We start from the raw sequence: 17,223 nt of genomic DNA, 5'->3' as shown, positions 1-17,223 counted from the left end.
CGACTATAGCAACATCTTCAAGCCTCATTTCATATGAAGGATCTTGGTCCTCTTGCGTACTTCTTGGGGCCGGAAGTTCATACTAATCCATCTGGAATTTTTTTGAATCAGCATAAATACACTCAGGATTTGATTACTTTGGCTGGCCTTCAAGATACTTCTTCTGTGGATACTCCTCTGGAAGTAAACACAAAGTATCGTCGAAAGGAGGGTGATCTCCTTTCCGACCCTACTATGTATCGACAGATTGTGGGTAGCCTGAACTATTTGACTATTACTCGACTTGATATTTCATTTGCTATCCAGCAGGTTAGTCAATTCATGCAGGCTCCACGTCATCTACATTTAGCTGTTGTTTGTCGTATTATTCGATATCTTCGAGGATCTCCTAGTCGTGGCCTGTTCTTCTTCCCTACTGGGACTTCTCTTCGCCTTGTGGCTTACAGTGATGTTGATTGGGCAGGATGTCCTAATACACGACAATCTATTAAGGGTTGGTGCATGTTTCTTGGTGACTCTTTAATATCTAGGAAGAGTAAGAAACAGGATCGTGTTTCCAAATCTTCCACCGAATCCGAATACAGTGCGATGTCCGCTACTTGTTCTAAGATTCTATGGCTTCGTGGTCTTCTTGCTGAGCTTGGTTGTGTTCAGTCCAATCCTACTCCTCTCCATGCTGACAACACTAGTGTCATTCAAATTGCCGCAAATCCTATTTTTCATGAACATACAAAACACATCGAGGTGGACTGTCATTCCATTCAGGAAGTCTTGGACACTCGTATCATTTCTCTTCCTCATGTTTCTACTGACCTCCGAATCACTGATGTGTTTACAAAGGCCATGACATGACAACGCCATCAGTTTCTTGTGGGCAAATTGATACTTCTTGACCGACCAACATCAATTTGAGGGAGGATGACAGCAAGACCTTCCTTATTTAGCTTTCCTAATTGACAACAAGACATTCCTTATTTTGCTTTCCTAACATGTATATATATACTTCTTTATTTAGACAGATCATGTTCCTTATTTAGACAAATTATGTAAATAGTCATAGTTTCCTTTTGTAGACAGATTTGATTGCTGTAAATTTGGTTTGATTCTAGCCTTGTATCACACACACTTGTGCCTATATAATGAAAGGAAATCCTCACAAAGGAGGCATTCAATCCAATTTGACAAAACACCACATTCATGTTATAAATGTTATTTTGATCATGAAATGTTATATGATAAATCATTGAGCATTCGGCTATTTGCATACATGAGATGTAAAATTTGCAAGATTTAGCATGTTACATAAAAACATGTCATTTTTGCATGAAGCATACCACATGTTACAAAATGAGCACACGTCATGAAAAATATTTTTTGTCATGATCATACCTTGAAAATATTTTGTCACGAGCCAATACTAGGATAAGGGAATATCCTAGTGGAACTCTTTTATTCAATCTGGAGTGATTAAAAATGAAGTGGTAACCCCTAGGTTGACGAAGAACAGTCAACAGGCTTCAAATGAGTTCTTTTTAAAGAATTCCAGAGCGAAATCGTATATGGCATCTAACGTTGGTGGGTGCATATGTTAGAAATGTTTATGATCAATGCATTGAATGTTATATCTGTGCAGCCCTAAAGAAGTCATCTTAACCTAAGTTGTGCTACGGTCTCATGGTGCAAAATGGGGGAACCGTGACGTTACCATATGTTAATGATGGCTCTAATATAATATGATATGTTTGGAAAAGATGAAATATAAAATGTTCTCCGTAAAAAAATGTGCATTAAAGTTTTCTGGAAGATGAGGAATCTGGATGGAAAACAAATACATTTTTTTCTGCATATCATGCATGCATCTCATATTTATCATTAGTCATGCATATCTCTATGTACGTTGGTTGTTTAACTTACTGAGATTTCAAGGAATCTCACTATGGTAGTCTCACGGGGGGGAATGGTAGAAGTTGTGTTAGGACCGAATATTGATCAAGATGGTGATGAGCTTCACCCTTTGGCTTCAGATGATTGAGAACGAGCCCGACCCCGACCACAAGATGGAGTTAATAGTAATGTTCTTAGAGATGTGACTGTCCACCATGGAGCGTATTAGATAAATGATTTGAATTGCCTTTTATGAAACCCCTATGAAGTTAACTGTAATAAGGAGATTCTATTCACCCGAGTTTCTGTTGAGCTTGTCTTACTATTTGGACCTCTATTAAGTAAGGCTCTATCTATGTTTAATTTGAATGTTGGGATGTTTAGTTTGTTCTAGCACAAAAAATTTTAGAAGTCACCATTTTTCCGCTGTTATTATTGCATATTGCTAATTGCATACTAGGTTGCATTGCATATTATCTATCATGAACAATGGTATGTAACCATGTGTTGCATGTCCCGATGCTCTAACTTTCCGTTCCATCCCAAGTGGAAGTTGGGAGTTTCACAAAGCACAATGAAATATACTAATAGTGGCTAAAACTGTTCATTCCATCATGTTAGCAACTGCTCCATCTTTAAATGCATCACCCACCCTAGAAGACCCATTTACTGCAAAAAAGACCAACCTCCCCCCCATACTCCCATATTTCATGTCTATTAAAACCTTCCATAGGCTCTCCTTCATAGGCAGCCCGCCAAAACCACTTCCCCCTCCTCCACCCATAAGAGCCAGTAAAAAGAGCATTAATAGTCTCGCCCTTGGCCCACCATCTTCAACTGATGTGTGCACCTTAGCCCATTTCACAAGATGGACCTTGATATCTTCCCCGATCCTTCCCCACAAAAAATTTGGTGGCCACTCCCGCAAGAAGTGGAAAAAGAGACATAATAGGTGGGCAAGTTGGCATGTGCTTTTAATCAAAGTAATTCTTCCAACCATAGAAAAATATAATTGCTTAAAACCCGCTAGCCGCCTCTCCACATTTTCAATAATGCAATCCCATATAGCTTTGGTTTTGAAGGGAGCTCCCAAGGGAAACCCAAGATATGTCATGGGAAAGTTGAGATTCTACACCCAAAGATGTCCGCCAAACTAGATACATTCCCTACATCACCAACGAGGAGCAATTAATTATGACTTTGCCAAGTTTAGCTTCAACCTAGATATTGCTTGAAAGCATAGCTGTAAATGTGTAGGTGGTCACGATTGGCCTTACAAAATAGAGTGTTGTCAGTAAATAGCAAATTAGATATGTTGAGCCTAAATCCATTCATCGAGCCCACAAAAAAACCTGACAATAAGCCCCTACACTCCATACCAGAGATAATCCTACTCAAAGCCTCCATGACAATAATAACAAAGAGTAGAACTACAGAGGATCTCCTTGACGTATGTGACAGGAACTGCTGGAAAAACCCATGGGACACCTTTCACTAGTGTTGAGAACCTAACTGAGGAGATAAAATGTTTTATTCACTCACAACATCTCTCCTCGAGCCCACATCTTTTCAAGAAGTAAAGTAAAAACCCCAATTTACATGATTGTTTGCCTTTAAATATCCAAATTACAAATCACCCCTGGCCTGCCAGATCTCAGCCTGCTATCCAAACATTTACTTGCAATCATAACCTTTGACAAAGGCATTTTGAGAGTTGAGGATGATCTTTGATAGCACTCATTTTACTCTATTGGCTAGGGCTTCAACAATAATCTTATAAATACCATCCACAAGACTAATGGGTAAAAATCTTTTAACTCAATCTCTTTTGGCTCCCCGCACCTCATCCCCACCCACATCCTTGACCATCCACTTCCCTTAGCTAGGAGGGCATATTGACACCACCACCACTCGGCCACCACCAACAACTAAAAATCACAAAAAATCGCAAATCCATCCAACAATTGCACAATATCAACAAAAAACTGAGATCTATGCACAAATTTGTAGATCTGTGCGAAACACAAGGACCCACGACCGTGGGTCCAAAACTCACAGACTCATAGCAACGGTCATGGGTCTGAAACTCACTAATCCACAACCATGACCGTGGTTCTCTGTGCAAAGACGCATGGCCGTGGCCATGGTTGTGGGTCGCAGAGACCCATGGCCAAGCTATGGTCGTGCGTTGTAGACCACAACTTCGTTGTGGGTGGAGGAGGAGAAGAATAGGAGAAGAATGGGAGGAAAAAAATAAGAAGAATAGAAAGAATAAGAATAAGAAAGACTCATGAGGAGGTATGAGAAGAAGAGAAGAGGAGGGAGAGAAAAAAGAGGGGTCAATTGGGAAAATTAAATGAACCCACCTGCACCAGTACCCTGTGCAAGCAGGTTGCCTGCCCGTCCCCTAGTGAGGAAGGCCAGGGTGGGCTGGGGGGAGTCCGGGTGACCAGCCGCCCACCCCTAGATAAGAGATAAGAAGGTGGCATTAAGGCTTTTCTCAAACTTGCTTTTTTGCATAGAACTCATGAAGGACCTACATAATATCTTCTTTCACCATATCCCAACAAGATTAGAAAAAGGCAATAGAAATTATAGAATATCCATCTAGGCCCATTTAGCCATTTAGAGCTTTCACCACTTCCCAAACTTCATTACTCCTACTACAACGCATCATCTTCTCCAATTGATGCAAAGTAAAGTCCATCCAACTTTGGCCGCCATGAGTAACGTTCTGCACTACATGATCCCTCACCACCAATGGGTCAGCAGAAATATTACCATCAACAAGAAGTTAATGAAATTATTTCTATTATGTAGTTTTCCACCTGATGGAAATACTTTGTACATCTACCCCCTCACTAAACCACAAAGCCTTTGACTTTTGCCTCCAACTTATCTCCTTCATAAAGGTTGTTTTTCCAATTCACTAACGAGCTCAATCTTTCCTGACCTCTCTACCTCATTCATTGGCGAGACTCTTCAATTATCTATAAATCTCTTAGTTCTTCACAGAGAAGTTATTTCTTCATCCCAATATCTCCAAACACCTCCTTATTCCAGACCCTTAAACCAGCTTTTAGAGCCTAAGTTTTTGTACCAAGAGAAAACAGTACTATTCTATCACCAGAAAGTCTATTCCTTAAGTTATCCAAAATAAGGATCTTCCCCAGTGCAGCCATCCAAACAACAGAGAGAGCTGCGCTCAAGGGTGCCAAGTATCGAACTTGAAATTTATAAGTCATTGAAAAATTAATTACTTTTAAGGGAGCAAGTGTAAATATCCCTTCAATTATTGTCTTAAGGAAAACACTACTCCCACCGAAATTCTGTACCAAATTGCTTTTTATTTTTTTTAGTTAATGGTTAAGGAAGTGTCTTTTTAAAGAGTTTGTATTTTTTTTTTTCAAAAAAATGTTAAGGGGTTTAAAAAAATGTTGGAAAAAAAAAGTTTTACACAGTCGGTAGAACTCTTGGGTGAATTTCCTCGGTAGCTCTAGCAGCTCCCTTGTCTTAAATCCTAATTATCCAAAGAGTATTGAGTAGTTACAAATAAAAAGTTGAATTATGGAAGAAAAAATAGAATAAAAGAAAACTCAAAGACAGCAAGTATCATGATGCAATGGTAATAGATACCAATTATACTTAACTGTAAAGCATTACTGATCAAGTATTCATGAAAATTTGATCCAAATCTATCTTTGTGAAGCTTTCGTTGACTCAAGGTCCTCTAAAGAATTTGAGTTCTAGCTGAAGTTTCAATTTTAGATGTGCATGCACTGATTGCACCACCTGAAGGCCATAGAGGAAAATAGCATCAACCAAGGTAGGGGGTGTATGGATTCCCTTAAATTTCCTACGGAAGATAAACATCAAACACTTGTATGATGTGGACATTTCTAGAAACTAACTCTATCTAATATTGGAAACAAAACTTCTAGAATTATTCCCAATACTCCACAAATCCATCCAAATTTTCATAGTATTTATAGCAATTGGAACATAGGGATTAATTTGGTTATAAGTAATGGATACACCTTAATTACTACAATAATATCCTTTTCAGTATGGAACAGGAAATATAATTGTGAATGAAAATATAGGTGTAAATGTTTATTAGCTTAACCCTACCATAGAATGTCCTACTCTTTGATAATTGTCATATGAATGCTATTTGGTAGTATCATACCCATAACCCATATGCATGCGTATGCTTTCTATCAAAATGTTAGAGCCGTATAGAATAATTACCTTTTTGGAAGATCTGGCACAAGGAGATACAGAAAAATAGGATCAAGAGCTTTAGAAATGTTTTCTCTGTCTGACTGAAAGAGCCTCATTTGCTCAAGGAAAGTTTCCAGCTTGTCTTGAATTTTGCATCTCTCTGGTGATGGAACATATGCTGAACAGTAGACAACAAAGAGAATAGCAGAAGTAGATATTGAACAGTTAAAGCATTTAGCTACTGCTTCACTATTTTCTAGTGCTTGTTCCAGCTCAGCGGAGGGGCCTCCATTGCTGAGAGTCATTGTCGGAGGGTCAAGCCCCAACTGCCCAGCCATTTGAAGTATCTCCCTATGCCAAGTTGCCTGAAAATAAGTGAAGAACGTGTGCTGTATGACTATTGTTGTAAAGTATAGAGAGAACACAAGCAAGAGGGAAAACCATTTGTTCAAGAACCCTACAGTTTATTCATTATTGTTCCACTATATATACTAAACATACCCTCATGAGTCATACTTATTACAATAATGCGCTCTAACCCCCCCCCCCCCTTCAAGTTGGCGCATATATATCATATAAACACAGCTTGAAACAAATAAACTTTTACCGACTATGACACAAGGACTTAGTAAACACATCTACAAGTTAATCAACAGATTTCACAAAAGGTGTAGAAATGTCACCACTTAATATTGTATCTCAATGAAGTGATAATCAATCTCTATGTGCTTTAGTCCTCTCATGGAACACATAATTAGAGGCAATATGCACCGTAGCTAGATTATCACAAAATAACTGAAGAGGAACAAGAGCTGGAAATCCAATCGCTTTAAGTGTAGCAACCATGTCAACTCACTAGTAGTGTGAGCCATCGCCCTATATTCAGCTTCTACACTAGAACAAGGTAGTACTGTTTGTTTCTTACTCTTCCATGTGACCAAGTCACCTCCCACAAAGATACAATATCTAGTAGCAAATTTTCTATCTAAAGGAGACCCTGCCCAATCAACATCTGAGAAAGCTTCAACTCTAAGGTGTCCATTTGGCTTCTATAACAATCCAAGGCCAAGGGTTTGCTTAAGATAATGAAGGATATGGATTACAACATCCTAATGTGAGACCCCTGGTGTTTCTAAAAATTGACTCACTACACTCACTGCATAAGAGATGTCAAGTTTAGTGATAGTAAGATAATTCAATTTCCCAAGTCGTCGTCGATACCTACCTGGATTTTCAAACAACTCCGCTTCATCTTTCAAGAGCATACAATTCGGATCCATAAGAGTGTCAATAGGTAGTGCACCCAACACAATAGTTTCTTCCAAAAGGTCTAAATACAAATTTTCTCTGAGTAGGCTAATACCCTTTTTAGACACGCCGACTTCAATCCCAAGAAAATATCTTAAGTTTGCCCAAATCTTCTGTCTAAAATTGATCGTGCAAAAATTGTGTACTGACCAAAAAACTTCATAAGGACTAGCATCTTCAAAGAACTTTTAGAATTTAAGAGCATAATTGACCTACTTAGAAGACACCATTGTCTTAGTTAGAATTTTTGGTAGAATAAAATTTTTAGAGATCACATGGAGCCAAGTGGACCAATGGACTTGTGACACATAGCATGCATGTGTGCCAAGTCATCAATCCAAAAACCATCAAGCCATTTCTGTCCAAACCATGTGCTAGAGGGTCCCACACAAAACCAAGGGGTCGCCATCACATTACACGCCACCTAAACTCCACATTTTTTACAACAAATTGCTTTATTGCCACCACATGCACACTTGTCATCAACTTTTGTACACTTTTCATCAGAAATTGGGAAACAAAAACTGATGGGATTTAACTACAACCAGAACCCTTATTTTGGTCGACATCTTCACCTCTCACAAAAGCTTCTTCAAGCTTTCTCTTACTTCACTCAAGCCAAACTCCAAAACCAACCATAGATAGTGAACCAATTGAGAGTAAAGCCAAGTTGGAGTTGAAGGATTCATTCTCAACACAAAAGTTTTGCACTAGTAAGTGAGGTTTTCTCTCTAACTTTCTGATTTTGGTTCATAGAATAGTTAGTAAATTTCAGAATGGGTTTCTTAGATAAACTTGTAGGAAGTATAGTCTATCTATGAAAATGTAAGTCTCGGCTAAGCTTCATTAGTGTGTTTAATGCATAACTAGTGTTTATTGATTTTTTTTAATGATGATGGTTATGCAAGTAGTACATGAGATTAAGGTTGATGAAAGCTTATACTTAACAAAGAAGCTAAGATCATGTTCGGTTTGAGCTTTTAAGTTTAATTAGTGTTTCACATGTACAACTTTCTGATATTAGAGAAATATTGTTTAGTAATTACTAGGATATGATCTATGCTTAGAGCTTAATGAAAGTCTTAGACCACTTCAAAACTTTAGGTGTTTAATGCACATTATAAGAAATACATTAAGCTAATGCTCTCAGGTTAGTGCTTATTAGTGCTTATCAAAAAAAAAATCTGAGTTGTATGTAGCATGTAAAAGGGTATAACTGAGGATTAAATTCTGTTCTAGGTAATGAGAAGTTCTAAGTGATAGATATATGCTTATTGAGTAGGTTGGGAATCAAAATAGCATAGTATAGTCAAGTAAAATGCACATTAGAAATTAGAACTTGTAATTAGCATAAATTGCTCTATTTTTCTAATTAAGGATTGCACATAAATGTGAATGCCGAATGTAAACCAAGAACAGTCTGTAAGTTACTCTTCAATTGTACTCATTGATTTTATGAAATATAATTGTATATTAACTGTGATTACATGAAAGTCTATTTTAATTATTTAGTCATGATATGCTATAATAGAAGCACATGCATATCTATAATTACTCTCATGTAGCATTGTTTCATAAGACAAAGTGCTAATTTTTACAAAGAAAATTCTTTAAGAAGGCATCATGATTCATGACCTTAAGTTGGTATGGAAATTATCCAAGTAGAAATCTTATCAAAAAAAAAATTATCCTAGTAGAACTCCTGGAGTGGTTTCCCTTGGTTTGATTAAGAAAAATCAATGACCTCAAACAAGATAGTAACGATCTCGAAGGCGAGTGTAGGTGCTTTCTCGGTGGGTGGGACTAGATGGTACTTAATGTGATGGACGTTTCGTGAAGCCTTGACTATTCTTGAGACAAAGTCACATCAACACACATTACTTGATGGTTTCAACCTACCAATCCCAGTTGAGTCACTCCCAATAATTATATCGTCATCCACATATACAACCAACAAAATATGACTTGCATCACTTGAATGGTCAGTTTGATATCTATGCAGGCCAAATGCCAACACAGCATCAAAAACCCTTCCAAAACATGCTGGAAGGGATTGCTTCAAACCATATAGTGCCTTTTTAACTACAGAACCTCAACACTCCCCCTGAGCAACAAACCTAGGTGGTTGCTCCATATAGACTCCTTCATGCAAGTCACCATGTAGAAATTCATTTTTAGCATCCGACTGAAATAGGGTCCATCTAAATTAGGGGCAAGAGAGATAAACACACGAACAAAAGAGATTTTGGCAACCGGAGAGGAGGTCCTCATAATCAATGTCATAAGCTTGAGTGTAACTCTTAGTGACCAAGCGTGCTTTCAAACATTTCATAGAACCATCATGATGGAATTTGACCATATACACCCATTTATAGCCAACAAAGGTGGTAGTGAAACAAGATCTCATGTCCCATTATGATGAAGAGCATCAATTTCATCCTTCATAGTTGTCCTCCCACCTCAGATTAGATTAAGCATCTTGGACTGTTTTAGAAACAAAGATCTTTGAAAGTTGAGAAATAAAACATGAGAATGAAGGAGATTACGCATGGCAAGAGACAAACTGGCTAACTGGATGTTGAGTAACACAAGGACCGAGTACCTTCTTAGAGAGCAATAGGCTGAGATCTTAAGTACTAGGGAACTTAGAATTTGAAGACGAAGACGAGGTTGGTGGAGGCATGGGAGCCAGTGGCCGCTGGCAACGTGAATAAACCTCTAAAGGAACAGTGGAAGGTGCCAAGGAAGAGTGGGTGAGGTTGAGGAGTGAAGTGTAAAGTAGGTAATGATAGAAGATCACACTCACCAATCAAAAATATGTCTGAGAAATAGGGTATGAACTCAAAGAATGTGACATCACCACTAGATAAGTAGCATCTCAGAAAGGGACAGTAGCAGCAATATCCTTTTGAGTCTAGGAATAACCAACAAAAATACATTTAGTAGAATGTGGATCAAGCTTATCAAAACCTGGGCCAAGGTTTTGAACATAACAAACAAAGAAACACTACTCCCACCGAAATTTTCCACCGAATTGTGTTTTTATTTTTTTTTATTTTTTGTTTTTCTTTTACTTAATAATTAAGGAAATATTTTTTAATAATTTTGTAAATTTTATTTTTAAAAAAAAAATTAAAAGTGATTAAAAAATATATTTAAAGAAAAAACATTACACTATTCGGTACCGAATTTTCAGTAGTAGCAGCACCGCTCTAACAAACATACCAACAGATTTTTGGAAGAAGGGAAAATGAAGGAGATCGAGGGAACAAAATGGATAAAAGAGAGGCACCATCGAGGACTGATGAAGGCATGCAGTTAATAAGATAACAAGCAGTAAGGACGTCATCACTCCAAAAAAGTTTAGGAACATGCATGTGAAGTAAAAGTGCTCGGGTTACATCTAACAAATGACGATTTTTGCGTTCAGCTACATCGTTTTGTTAAGGAGTATAAGAACATGAGGTTTGATGAACAATTTCTTTATTACTTAAGTAGCAAAGGAATTAGATTGATATTCTTTAGCATTTTCAAAACGCAAATCTTGAATTTTCAGTCCAAATTGGGTTTTAATTTATTTCCAAAAGATTTGAAATATAGAAAAAAGTTCAAATCGTGTCTTCATCAGAAACAACCATGTCATACTAGAATAATCATCCACAAATGTAACAAAATACTGAAATTTGTTTGATTCAATATTAATTGGTCCCCATACATCAAAGTGAATCGCTTCAAATGACTCGAAGCTCAATTATCAACTCGAGGTACAAAAGACACATGATGATGTTTGCTAAGCATGCTTCACAAGGAAGATAAAGATACATTTCCAAGATTTCTAATCTGACGTTTCAAAAGGGGAATGGAAGGGTGATCAAGGTGACAATGTCATTCAAAAGCGGATGATGATGAGGATGTGAGACCTTGAGTGGGCGAATGCTTGAAATCAAGATAATACTGGCCACTAGCTTCATGCCCTGTGTCAATCTTCTTCTTTGTCTTGAGATCCTGAAAGATACATAAAGAGGGCTAAAAACTCACTGAACATTGGAGATTTTGAGTCATCTTACCAATGGACAACAAACTAAAGGGAAAGCCAGGAACATATAAAACAGATGATAAAGATATAGAGTCAGTGAGCTTAGTTGATGCAACGTCTGTAATTTAGAGAGAGAACCATTAGCAAGAGTAACATCTTTGGAGATTTCACAATATCTAAAATAGATAAGGAATAAGACAAACCAGTCATATGTTTGTTAGTGCCCAAATCGATGATCCATGAAACTTGAGTAAATGAGAGAAGACATGCGGATGTTGTACCTAATCGAGCAAGAGTAGATGTGGAAGATGACGGAGCCTGTGTGCGAGACAAAAGTTGAGCATACTCATCTCTTGATATGGTGACAATATCGGAATCTAGAGGCGGGTAGGAGCTAGCTGATGGTGAGGTAGTATCTTGACAAATGGCAGATTCACGACCTTGAGTGTGACCACCCTTAGTGTCACATCCCCTATGTGCACTTCTACCACCACAACCTTCACGCCTGATAGGACCAACATTGTGATTCCCATAAGAGATAACCCCAAAGCAGATCTCTCACTACTTTAATCAGAAGACAATTGAGACCCATGTCTAGACAATGTGGCACGTTGAAACCGAGAGAACACATCTAAAAATGAGGGAATCTGTGGACTAGCCAAGATTTGGGAACGAACATACTCATATTCTGGCTTCAAGCCAACAAGGAACCAAACAACATTGAAGTCTTCACGTTGTTGTTGCATAAGTGAAACATCAAAAGTAATAGGTTGATACATTTTGAGCTCTTCGCATATACTCATCACCTGAGAATAATACTCTTCAAGACCCAAAGTACCTTGTTCCAACCCAAAGAACTGCTTACACAACTCATAAATGCAGGTCATATTCCCAAAACCTTAATACATTTGCTTGAGAGATGCCCCCACACTTCTCGCGCAGTGTCAAGATGCATCAAACCAGACCAAATATTAGGCTAAATGCTAGACAACATCAATGACATGATTTGAGCACATTCTTGTCCCCATTGAGCAAATGTATGACTAGTTGAGTCAGATTTTGCATCAACCAAGTGGCTACGAAGACCCTTGCCCTTAAAAAATTCTTCCCATTCAATTTTACCTAAGTCATAGGCACATTAAAGCTTGATGTAAGAAACAATGACTCAAATCTAGTAGACATGGAGGCTGAAAAATACCACACAATCCAAACCAAAGAAACCAATACAAGATGTGAAATATGGATGAAAAACCGAAGAACCCAATTTGAAAAATATAAACCGCGCTGAAGTCGTGCAAAATATGCCGAAACTACACGAGAAACAGACCTGAATGTCCAAATTTCAGCTTGTACTATTTGATTAACAGCAAATATCAGTGAAAATAGCTGGATTTCGGCTTGTATCGGTATGTATCGACTCCAAATCGGGATGCATCAGCTCTGAACCAGTCTATGTATTGGCTCCAAATCGGTCTGTATCTGTTGGAACTGGTATGTATCAGCTGGAATCGGCCCCAAACCGGTATGCATCGGGTTGGAACCAGTATGAGGTCGATATCAGGTCCGAAGAGTGTTTGTACCAATTCCGGCTTGAAAATGGGTTGAAAATTGGATTAGCTTATTGTAACGAGAATACATGGGTTGTGGATTACCTTATTCTCGTTACCAAGCAGGTGCAATTCAAGATAGGAGCAAAAACTTAATCTGGGTTAAGGACATCCTCACCCCAAGGCCAAATAGCTAAGCTCTGCAACCAAATACTTCCTCAGCTTCGACAAGTGGCCCTACCAGCGGCCTCCAATGACAGGAAAGTCACCGGAAGGTACAGATGATGACAGTGAGCTCAAATCCAACAGCCACTACCGGATGAGATGTCAGAAAACCCCGAAAACAACGTAAAACCAAGTGTTGTGCTGGAAAAATCTGTTCCACTCACGTCCAGCAGCACCACCGCACCATTGACCACCACAGAAAAGGTCGGTGACCACAACCGGCCCCTACCAACTGACAACTGACAGCTTTACTGCCGTCAAACAAACATCACCAAGTCGATTTTCTTCCCTTTTTTTTTAATGTATGCAGACACAGGTGAAATCAAATGTACTAGGCACGCTCTGATACCATGGAGGGAAAACCATTTGTTCAAAAACCCTACATTTTATTCATTACTATTCCACTATATAGAAAAACATATAATTGACGAGTATACCCTCATGAGTTATACTTATTACAATAATACCCTCTAACAAGTATCATGTCAAGGTGGTAACAAGAAACACATAACATTATTTTAATACATATTCCAGGATTTACCGACTTTTGTTCAAATACTAGCACCAAACCATCAAAATCAAGTATAGCCAAAATCAACCTTGCTGTCGCCTCCTAAAAATCTACCTCTTGGCATCAAATAAATAATTGTTTTTAACTTTTAACACACTGTTGGGGAAACCCAGCTGGATGATTTTGAGACAATATAAACTGATGTACTAGTTTGGCTTTTCCATCTACTAGCTTTTGCTTTTTTGGTTGGATACGTAACATAATGTTAGAACCCAGTCTGTTTAACCTGGCCAAAACCATTTATCACAACTCTTTATGTTTGAATGTCGACTCAGAATAGTCCTAGATTCTCGAACTACAATGATTTTGTCTTGTTTTCCCGCTTTCCTATTCAGGTGCTTCTCTTGTACACCCTGTGTGGGTTGCGCCCACCCGCATTTCTAATTGAATCAATTTACTTATTTAAAAAATAAATAAATAAACCCGTTGCATCAAACACCAGAAAAAATCTTACATAAATAGAAAAACAAAAGAAATCCAAAATAAGATCTAGTGGTCCAAAACTCATTGGAGACTTTAAAAAATTACAAAAATATTTCTGACCCTAAAATTAAATAATCAGACTAAAATAAAACTATCTCCTTGTCGCCTGCATCAATCCCTTACAAAAAGAAAATATTCCCAAAAAGAATTTTGAAGGAACTCACTGGCAAACAAAACCTGGCATACTTGAGATGATTGCAATTGTTTATCTGATAATAATTAATTGGAGAAAAATAATACTGCTTGATAATTTACCTGGCTATATGGTCCAATGCAACTAGGCGCCCAGCAGGAAATACTTTGAACATGCAAAACTCTTTTACTCTGGTCATTTGCAACCAAAACTTCAATGTAAGCACTTCCTAAACCCACTTGTGACAATGGTAGTTCAATGGTACTTCGGGATGGAACACCAAAAGGGCACTTCTCCTGTGTTATATATCTCACATATGTCTCATTTGCTATGGTAAACTTGTTCATGTCAGCAATATATAGATGAACATAGAGGACATTCTCCCAATTAAAACCACATCCCACAAGCTCTAGTTCAATCTTCTTTAAAACAACCTCCAAATCTTCTTGCAAACCTACAAATCAAAATTAACACAAAATAGTTAACATAGTAATAGTATAAATTGAAATAAAAGCAAAGGATGCAATTTTTTAAAAGGAAGGAAAACAATTACAGAGAATTACTGCAAAATCACCATTCCTCTATTGTCTACCTGCTGAAGTATGGCACGTATCTTGCAACCAGCAACAAATGGAAAATGTACTATAACTTTTTGTTCTTGAAATCCGAAGTCTATGTTCTGCAACTCCATCTAACTTGGTGACTTCTGCAGCAGATTGGCATATGGCTTCACTGCTTTGAAGAAAATCACCTTGCACTTCATATACAAAACCCACTTTCTCCGGACAAATCTCAGAAGTTTTGTCAATGTCACTTATAGAATTGGACTCTTCCTTATTTTCTAGATGAAAGGCCAAGGGATGAAGAATTCCGACTGGGGCTATGGCCTCAGAAGAGTCCATTATAACATCAAATTCATCGAGTACAATTCGGGCTTTCTGTAAATTCATAATGATATACGTTTGTGATAAATAGGGCCAATAACAATAACATATAAAGAAAAACATAAAATATTATAAGTGACCTAAACCTTGACTAACAATATTTTTTTTTATAAGTAAGAAGAAATTTGATTGATATAAAGATAGGCATAGCCCAGTTACACCGGAAGTATACATGTGAGTACACCAAATTAAGAACTAGAAAATGTTACAAGAAAATCATGGAAGCTGAGACCATTTAAATCTAAAGCAATGACCCACATAAACAAAGTCTTCTAGAACCTTGACTAACAATATTTTTTTTTTTTTTTATAAATAAACCTTGACTAACAATATTAAAAGAAGAAAATATCAAAACTAGCAGTAACAACAGATCCCTTAGAAAATCTGAGATCATGAGCCCGTAAGAGTCATAAATTCCAATGAATGAAGAAGAGTAATGTAATAAAATTACATATGATTGCAGAACCACAACTTATTCATGACTTACTGTATGCCTTGTGATGAACAGTGGGAAAAGGGGAGGTGTCAAAAGTAACATGGGCAGAACTAAATCAAAATTATTAAACTAAAATGTGTCAGGGAGTCAACTTACAAGAAAGAGGGGGCAGTCAAGTGTCAATGTCTCATATTCCCCCCCTTCGCCGCATACATTAATCCCATACAACCTGTGTAGTAACATCAGAATGAACAAAGCATTTATACTTCTGCTCATAAAATTTAATAAAAGCTTTACCAATAAAAAAAGTTGAAAAAGAAACTGAAAAAAAGGACTCAACATACTCTTTCAATCTATGTAGATAAGACTTCAAGAAACCTATATCTTTGCCCAAATGCTTTCTAGGGTCCAACCCCATCGCTGCAACCTATGAAATTGAAAGTGTGTTGAACTCTGATCTACAAGCCAACCATATGAATATAAAAAGGTGTTTCTCTTAATATGCAGTAAGAAAATAGCATATGATGACAAATGATTGTTACTAATTCTTTTTTATGGTAAATGTAAATTTAATAGATAACAACAATAGGATTTTTACTAATTCTGAATCTAATACTACATAAAGAAATCTAACATACATTCACATTACCAATTGAGAAAAGCTAGACCATATTTATATTATACAGAGTAGTTGATAGCATCACTATAGTAGTTCAAAGCATAGCAAGAAACACAATCACTACATCATAAATGTGAGAGAGGCTAGAATCCATTAAAACATGAACAAGCTTCTTTAAGTGTTTTAAAGACAGAAAACAGATCTATACTTCGTGTTTTTTTTTATAATTAATAAGAATTTTATTATCACGAATAGGCATAACACAAGTACACTGGAAGTATACAAAGGACTATACTTAGTGTTGGAAGGGATAATACAATAAAATATTGCCAAGTTGTGATGAGAAGTTTGTTGAGTTCTTGAAGCCAAGTCGATAAGTAGATATGATCATTCCATTACTGTTTCAACAATTTTAAATATTTTTTTATGACAAGGAATCCTGGAGACATGTCTTTTACCAAGTTAAACCCCGGACTTGTGTATCGTAACATGCATTTTTCTTCGGAAGCCCCTTTTTATGTACCTTAGATCATACGTTCCATTCCCAAGTTCATTGAAATGTTTATGTTGCATGCAATGGATATGTTTGTGACATGAATATGCCTATGTTATGAAAAGTTGTGAGAAAGGAAAGAAAGATGACACATGAATGCCGGAAAACTTTTTAAAATATTTAGTCGTATTATATGATGCACAATGGTACCAAAGGAAAAAGAAAGGGGTAGCAGCCATCATGTATGGTTTATAAGGATTGGTTCCTTGAGTGCAAAATTGTTTACTGAGTGATGTCCAAATTTAAGCCTAACTCTACTC

General features: G+C 37.2%; 1 protein-coding gene across 3 annotated transcripts in view; it reads right to left on the bottom strand.

Annotated features, from left to right (window-relative positions):
• Positions 1-17,223, bottom strand: part of LOC108991516 (diphthine--ammonia ligase) — a 49,535-nt gene that overhangs the window by 16,349 nt on the left and 15,963 nt on the right. For all 3 annotated transcript variants that reach the window (XM_035695694.1, XM_035695695.1, XM_035695696.1), the window contains 5 exons: positions 16,136-16,218; positions 15,948-16,020; positions 15,004-15,349; positions 14,534-14,865; positions 6,136-6,473 (listed from right to left, as the gene is read on the bottom strand). In XM_035695694.1, coding sequence (XP_035551587.1) covers positions 6,136-6,473; positions 14,534-14,865; positions 15,004-15,349; positions 15,948-16,020; positions 16,136-16,218 — 1,172 coding nt within the window. The remainder of the gene's footprint in view (positions 1-6,135; positions 6,474-14,533; positions 14,866-15,003; positions 15,350-15,947; positions 16,021-16,135; positions 16,219-17,223) is intronic.

The sequence above is a fragment of the Juglans regia genome, chromosome 11 (genome assembly GCF_001411555.2).
Source record: "Juglans regia cultivar Chandler chromosome 11, Walnut 2.0, whole genome shotgun sequence".
Classification (NCBI taxonomy): Eukaryota; Viridiplantae; Streptophyta; class Magnoliopsida; order Fagales; family Juglandaceae; genus Juglans; species Juglans regia.
Note: the sequence above shows the minus strand (reverse complement) of the source record. Positions and strands in the feature narration are given on the sequence as shown.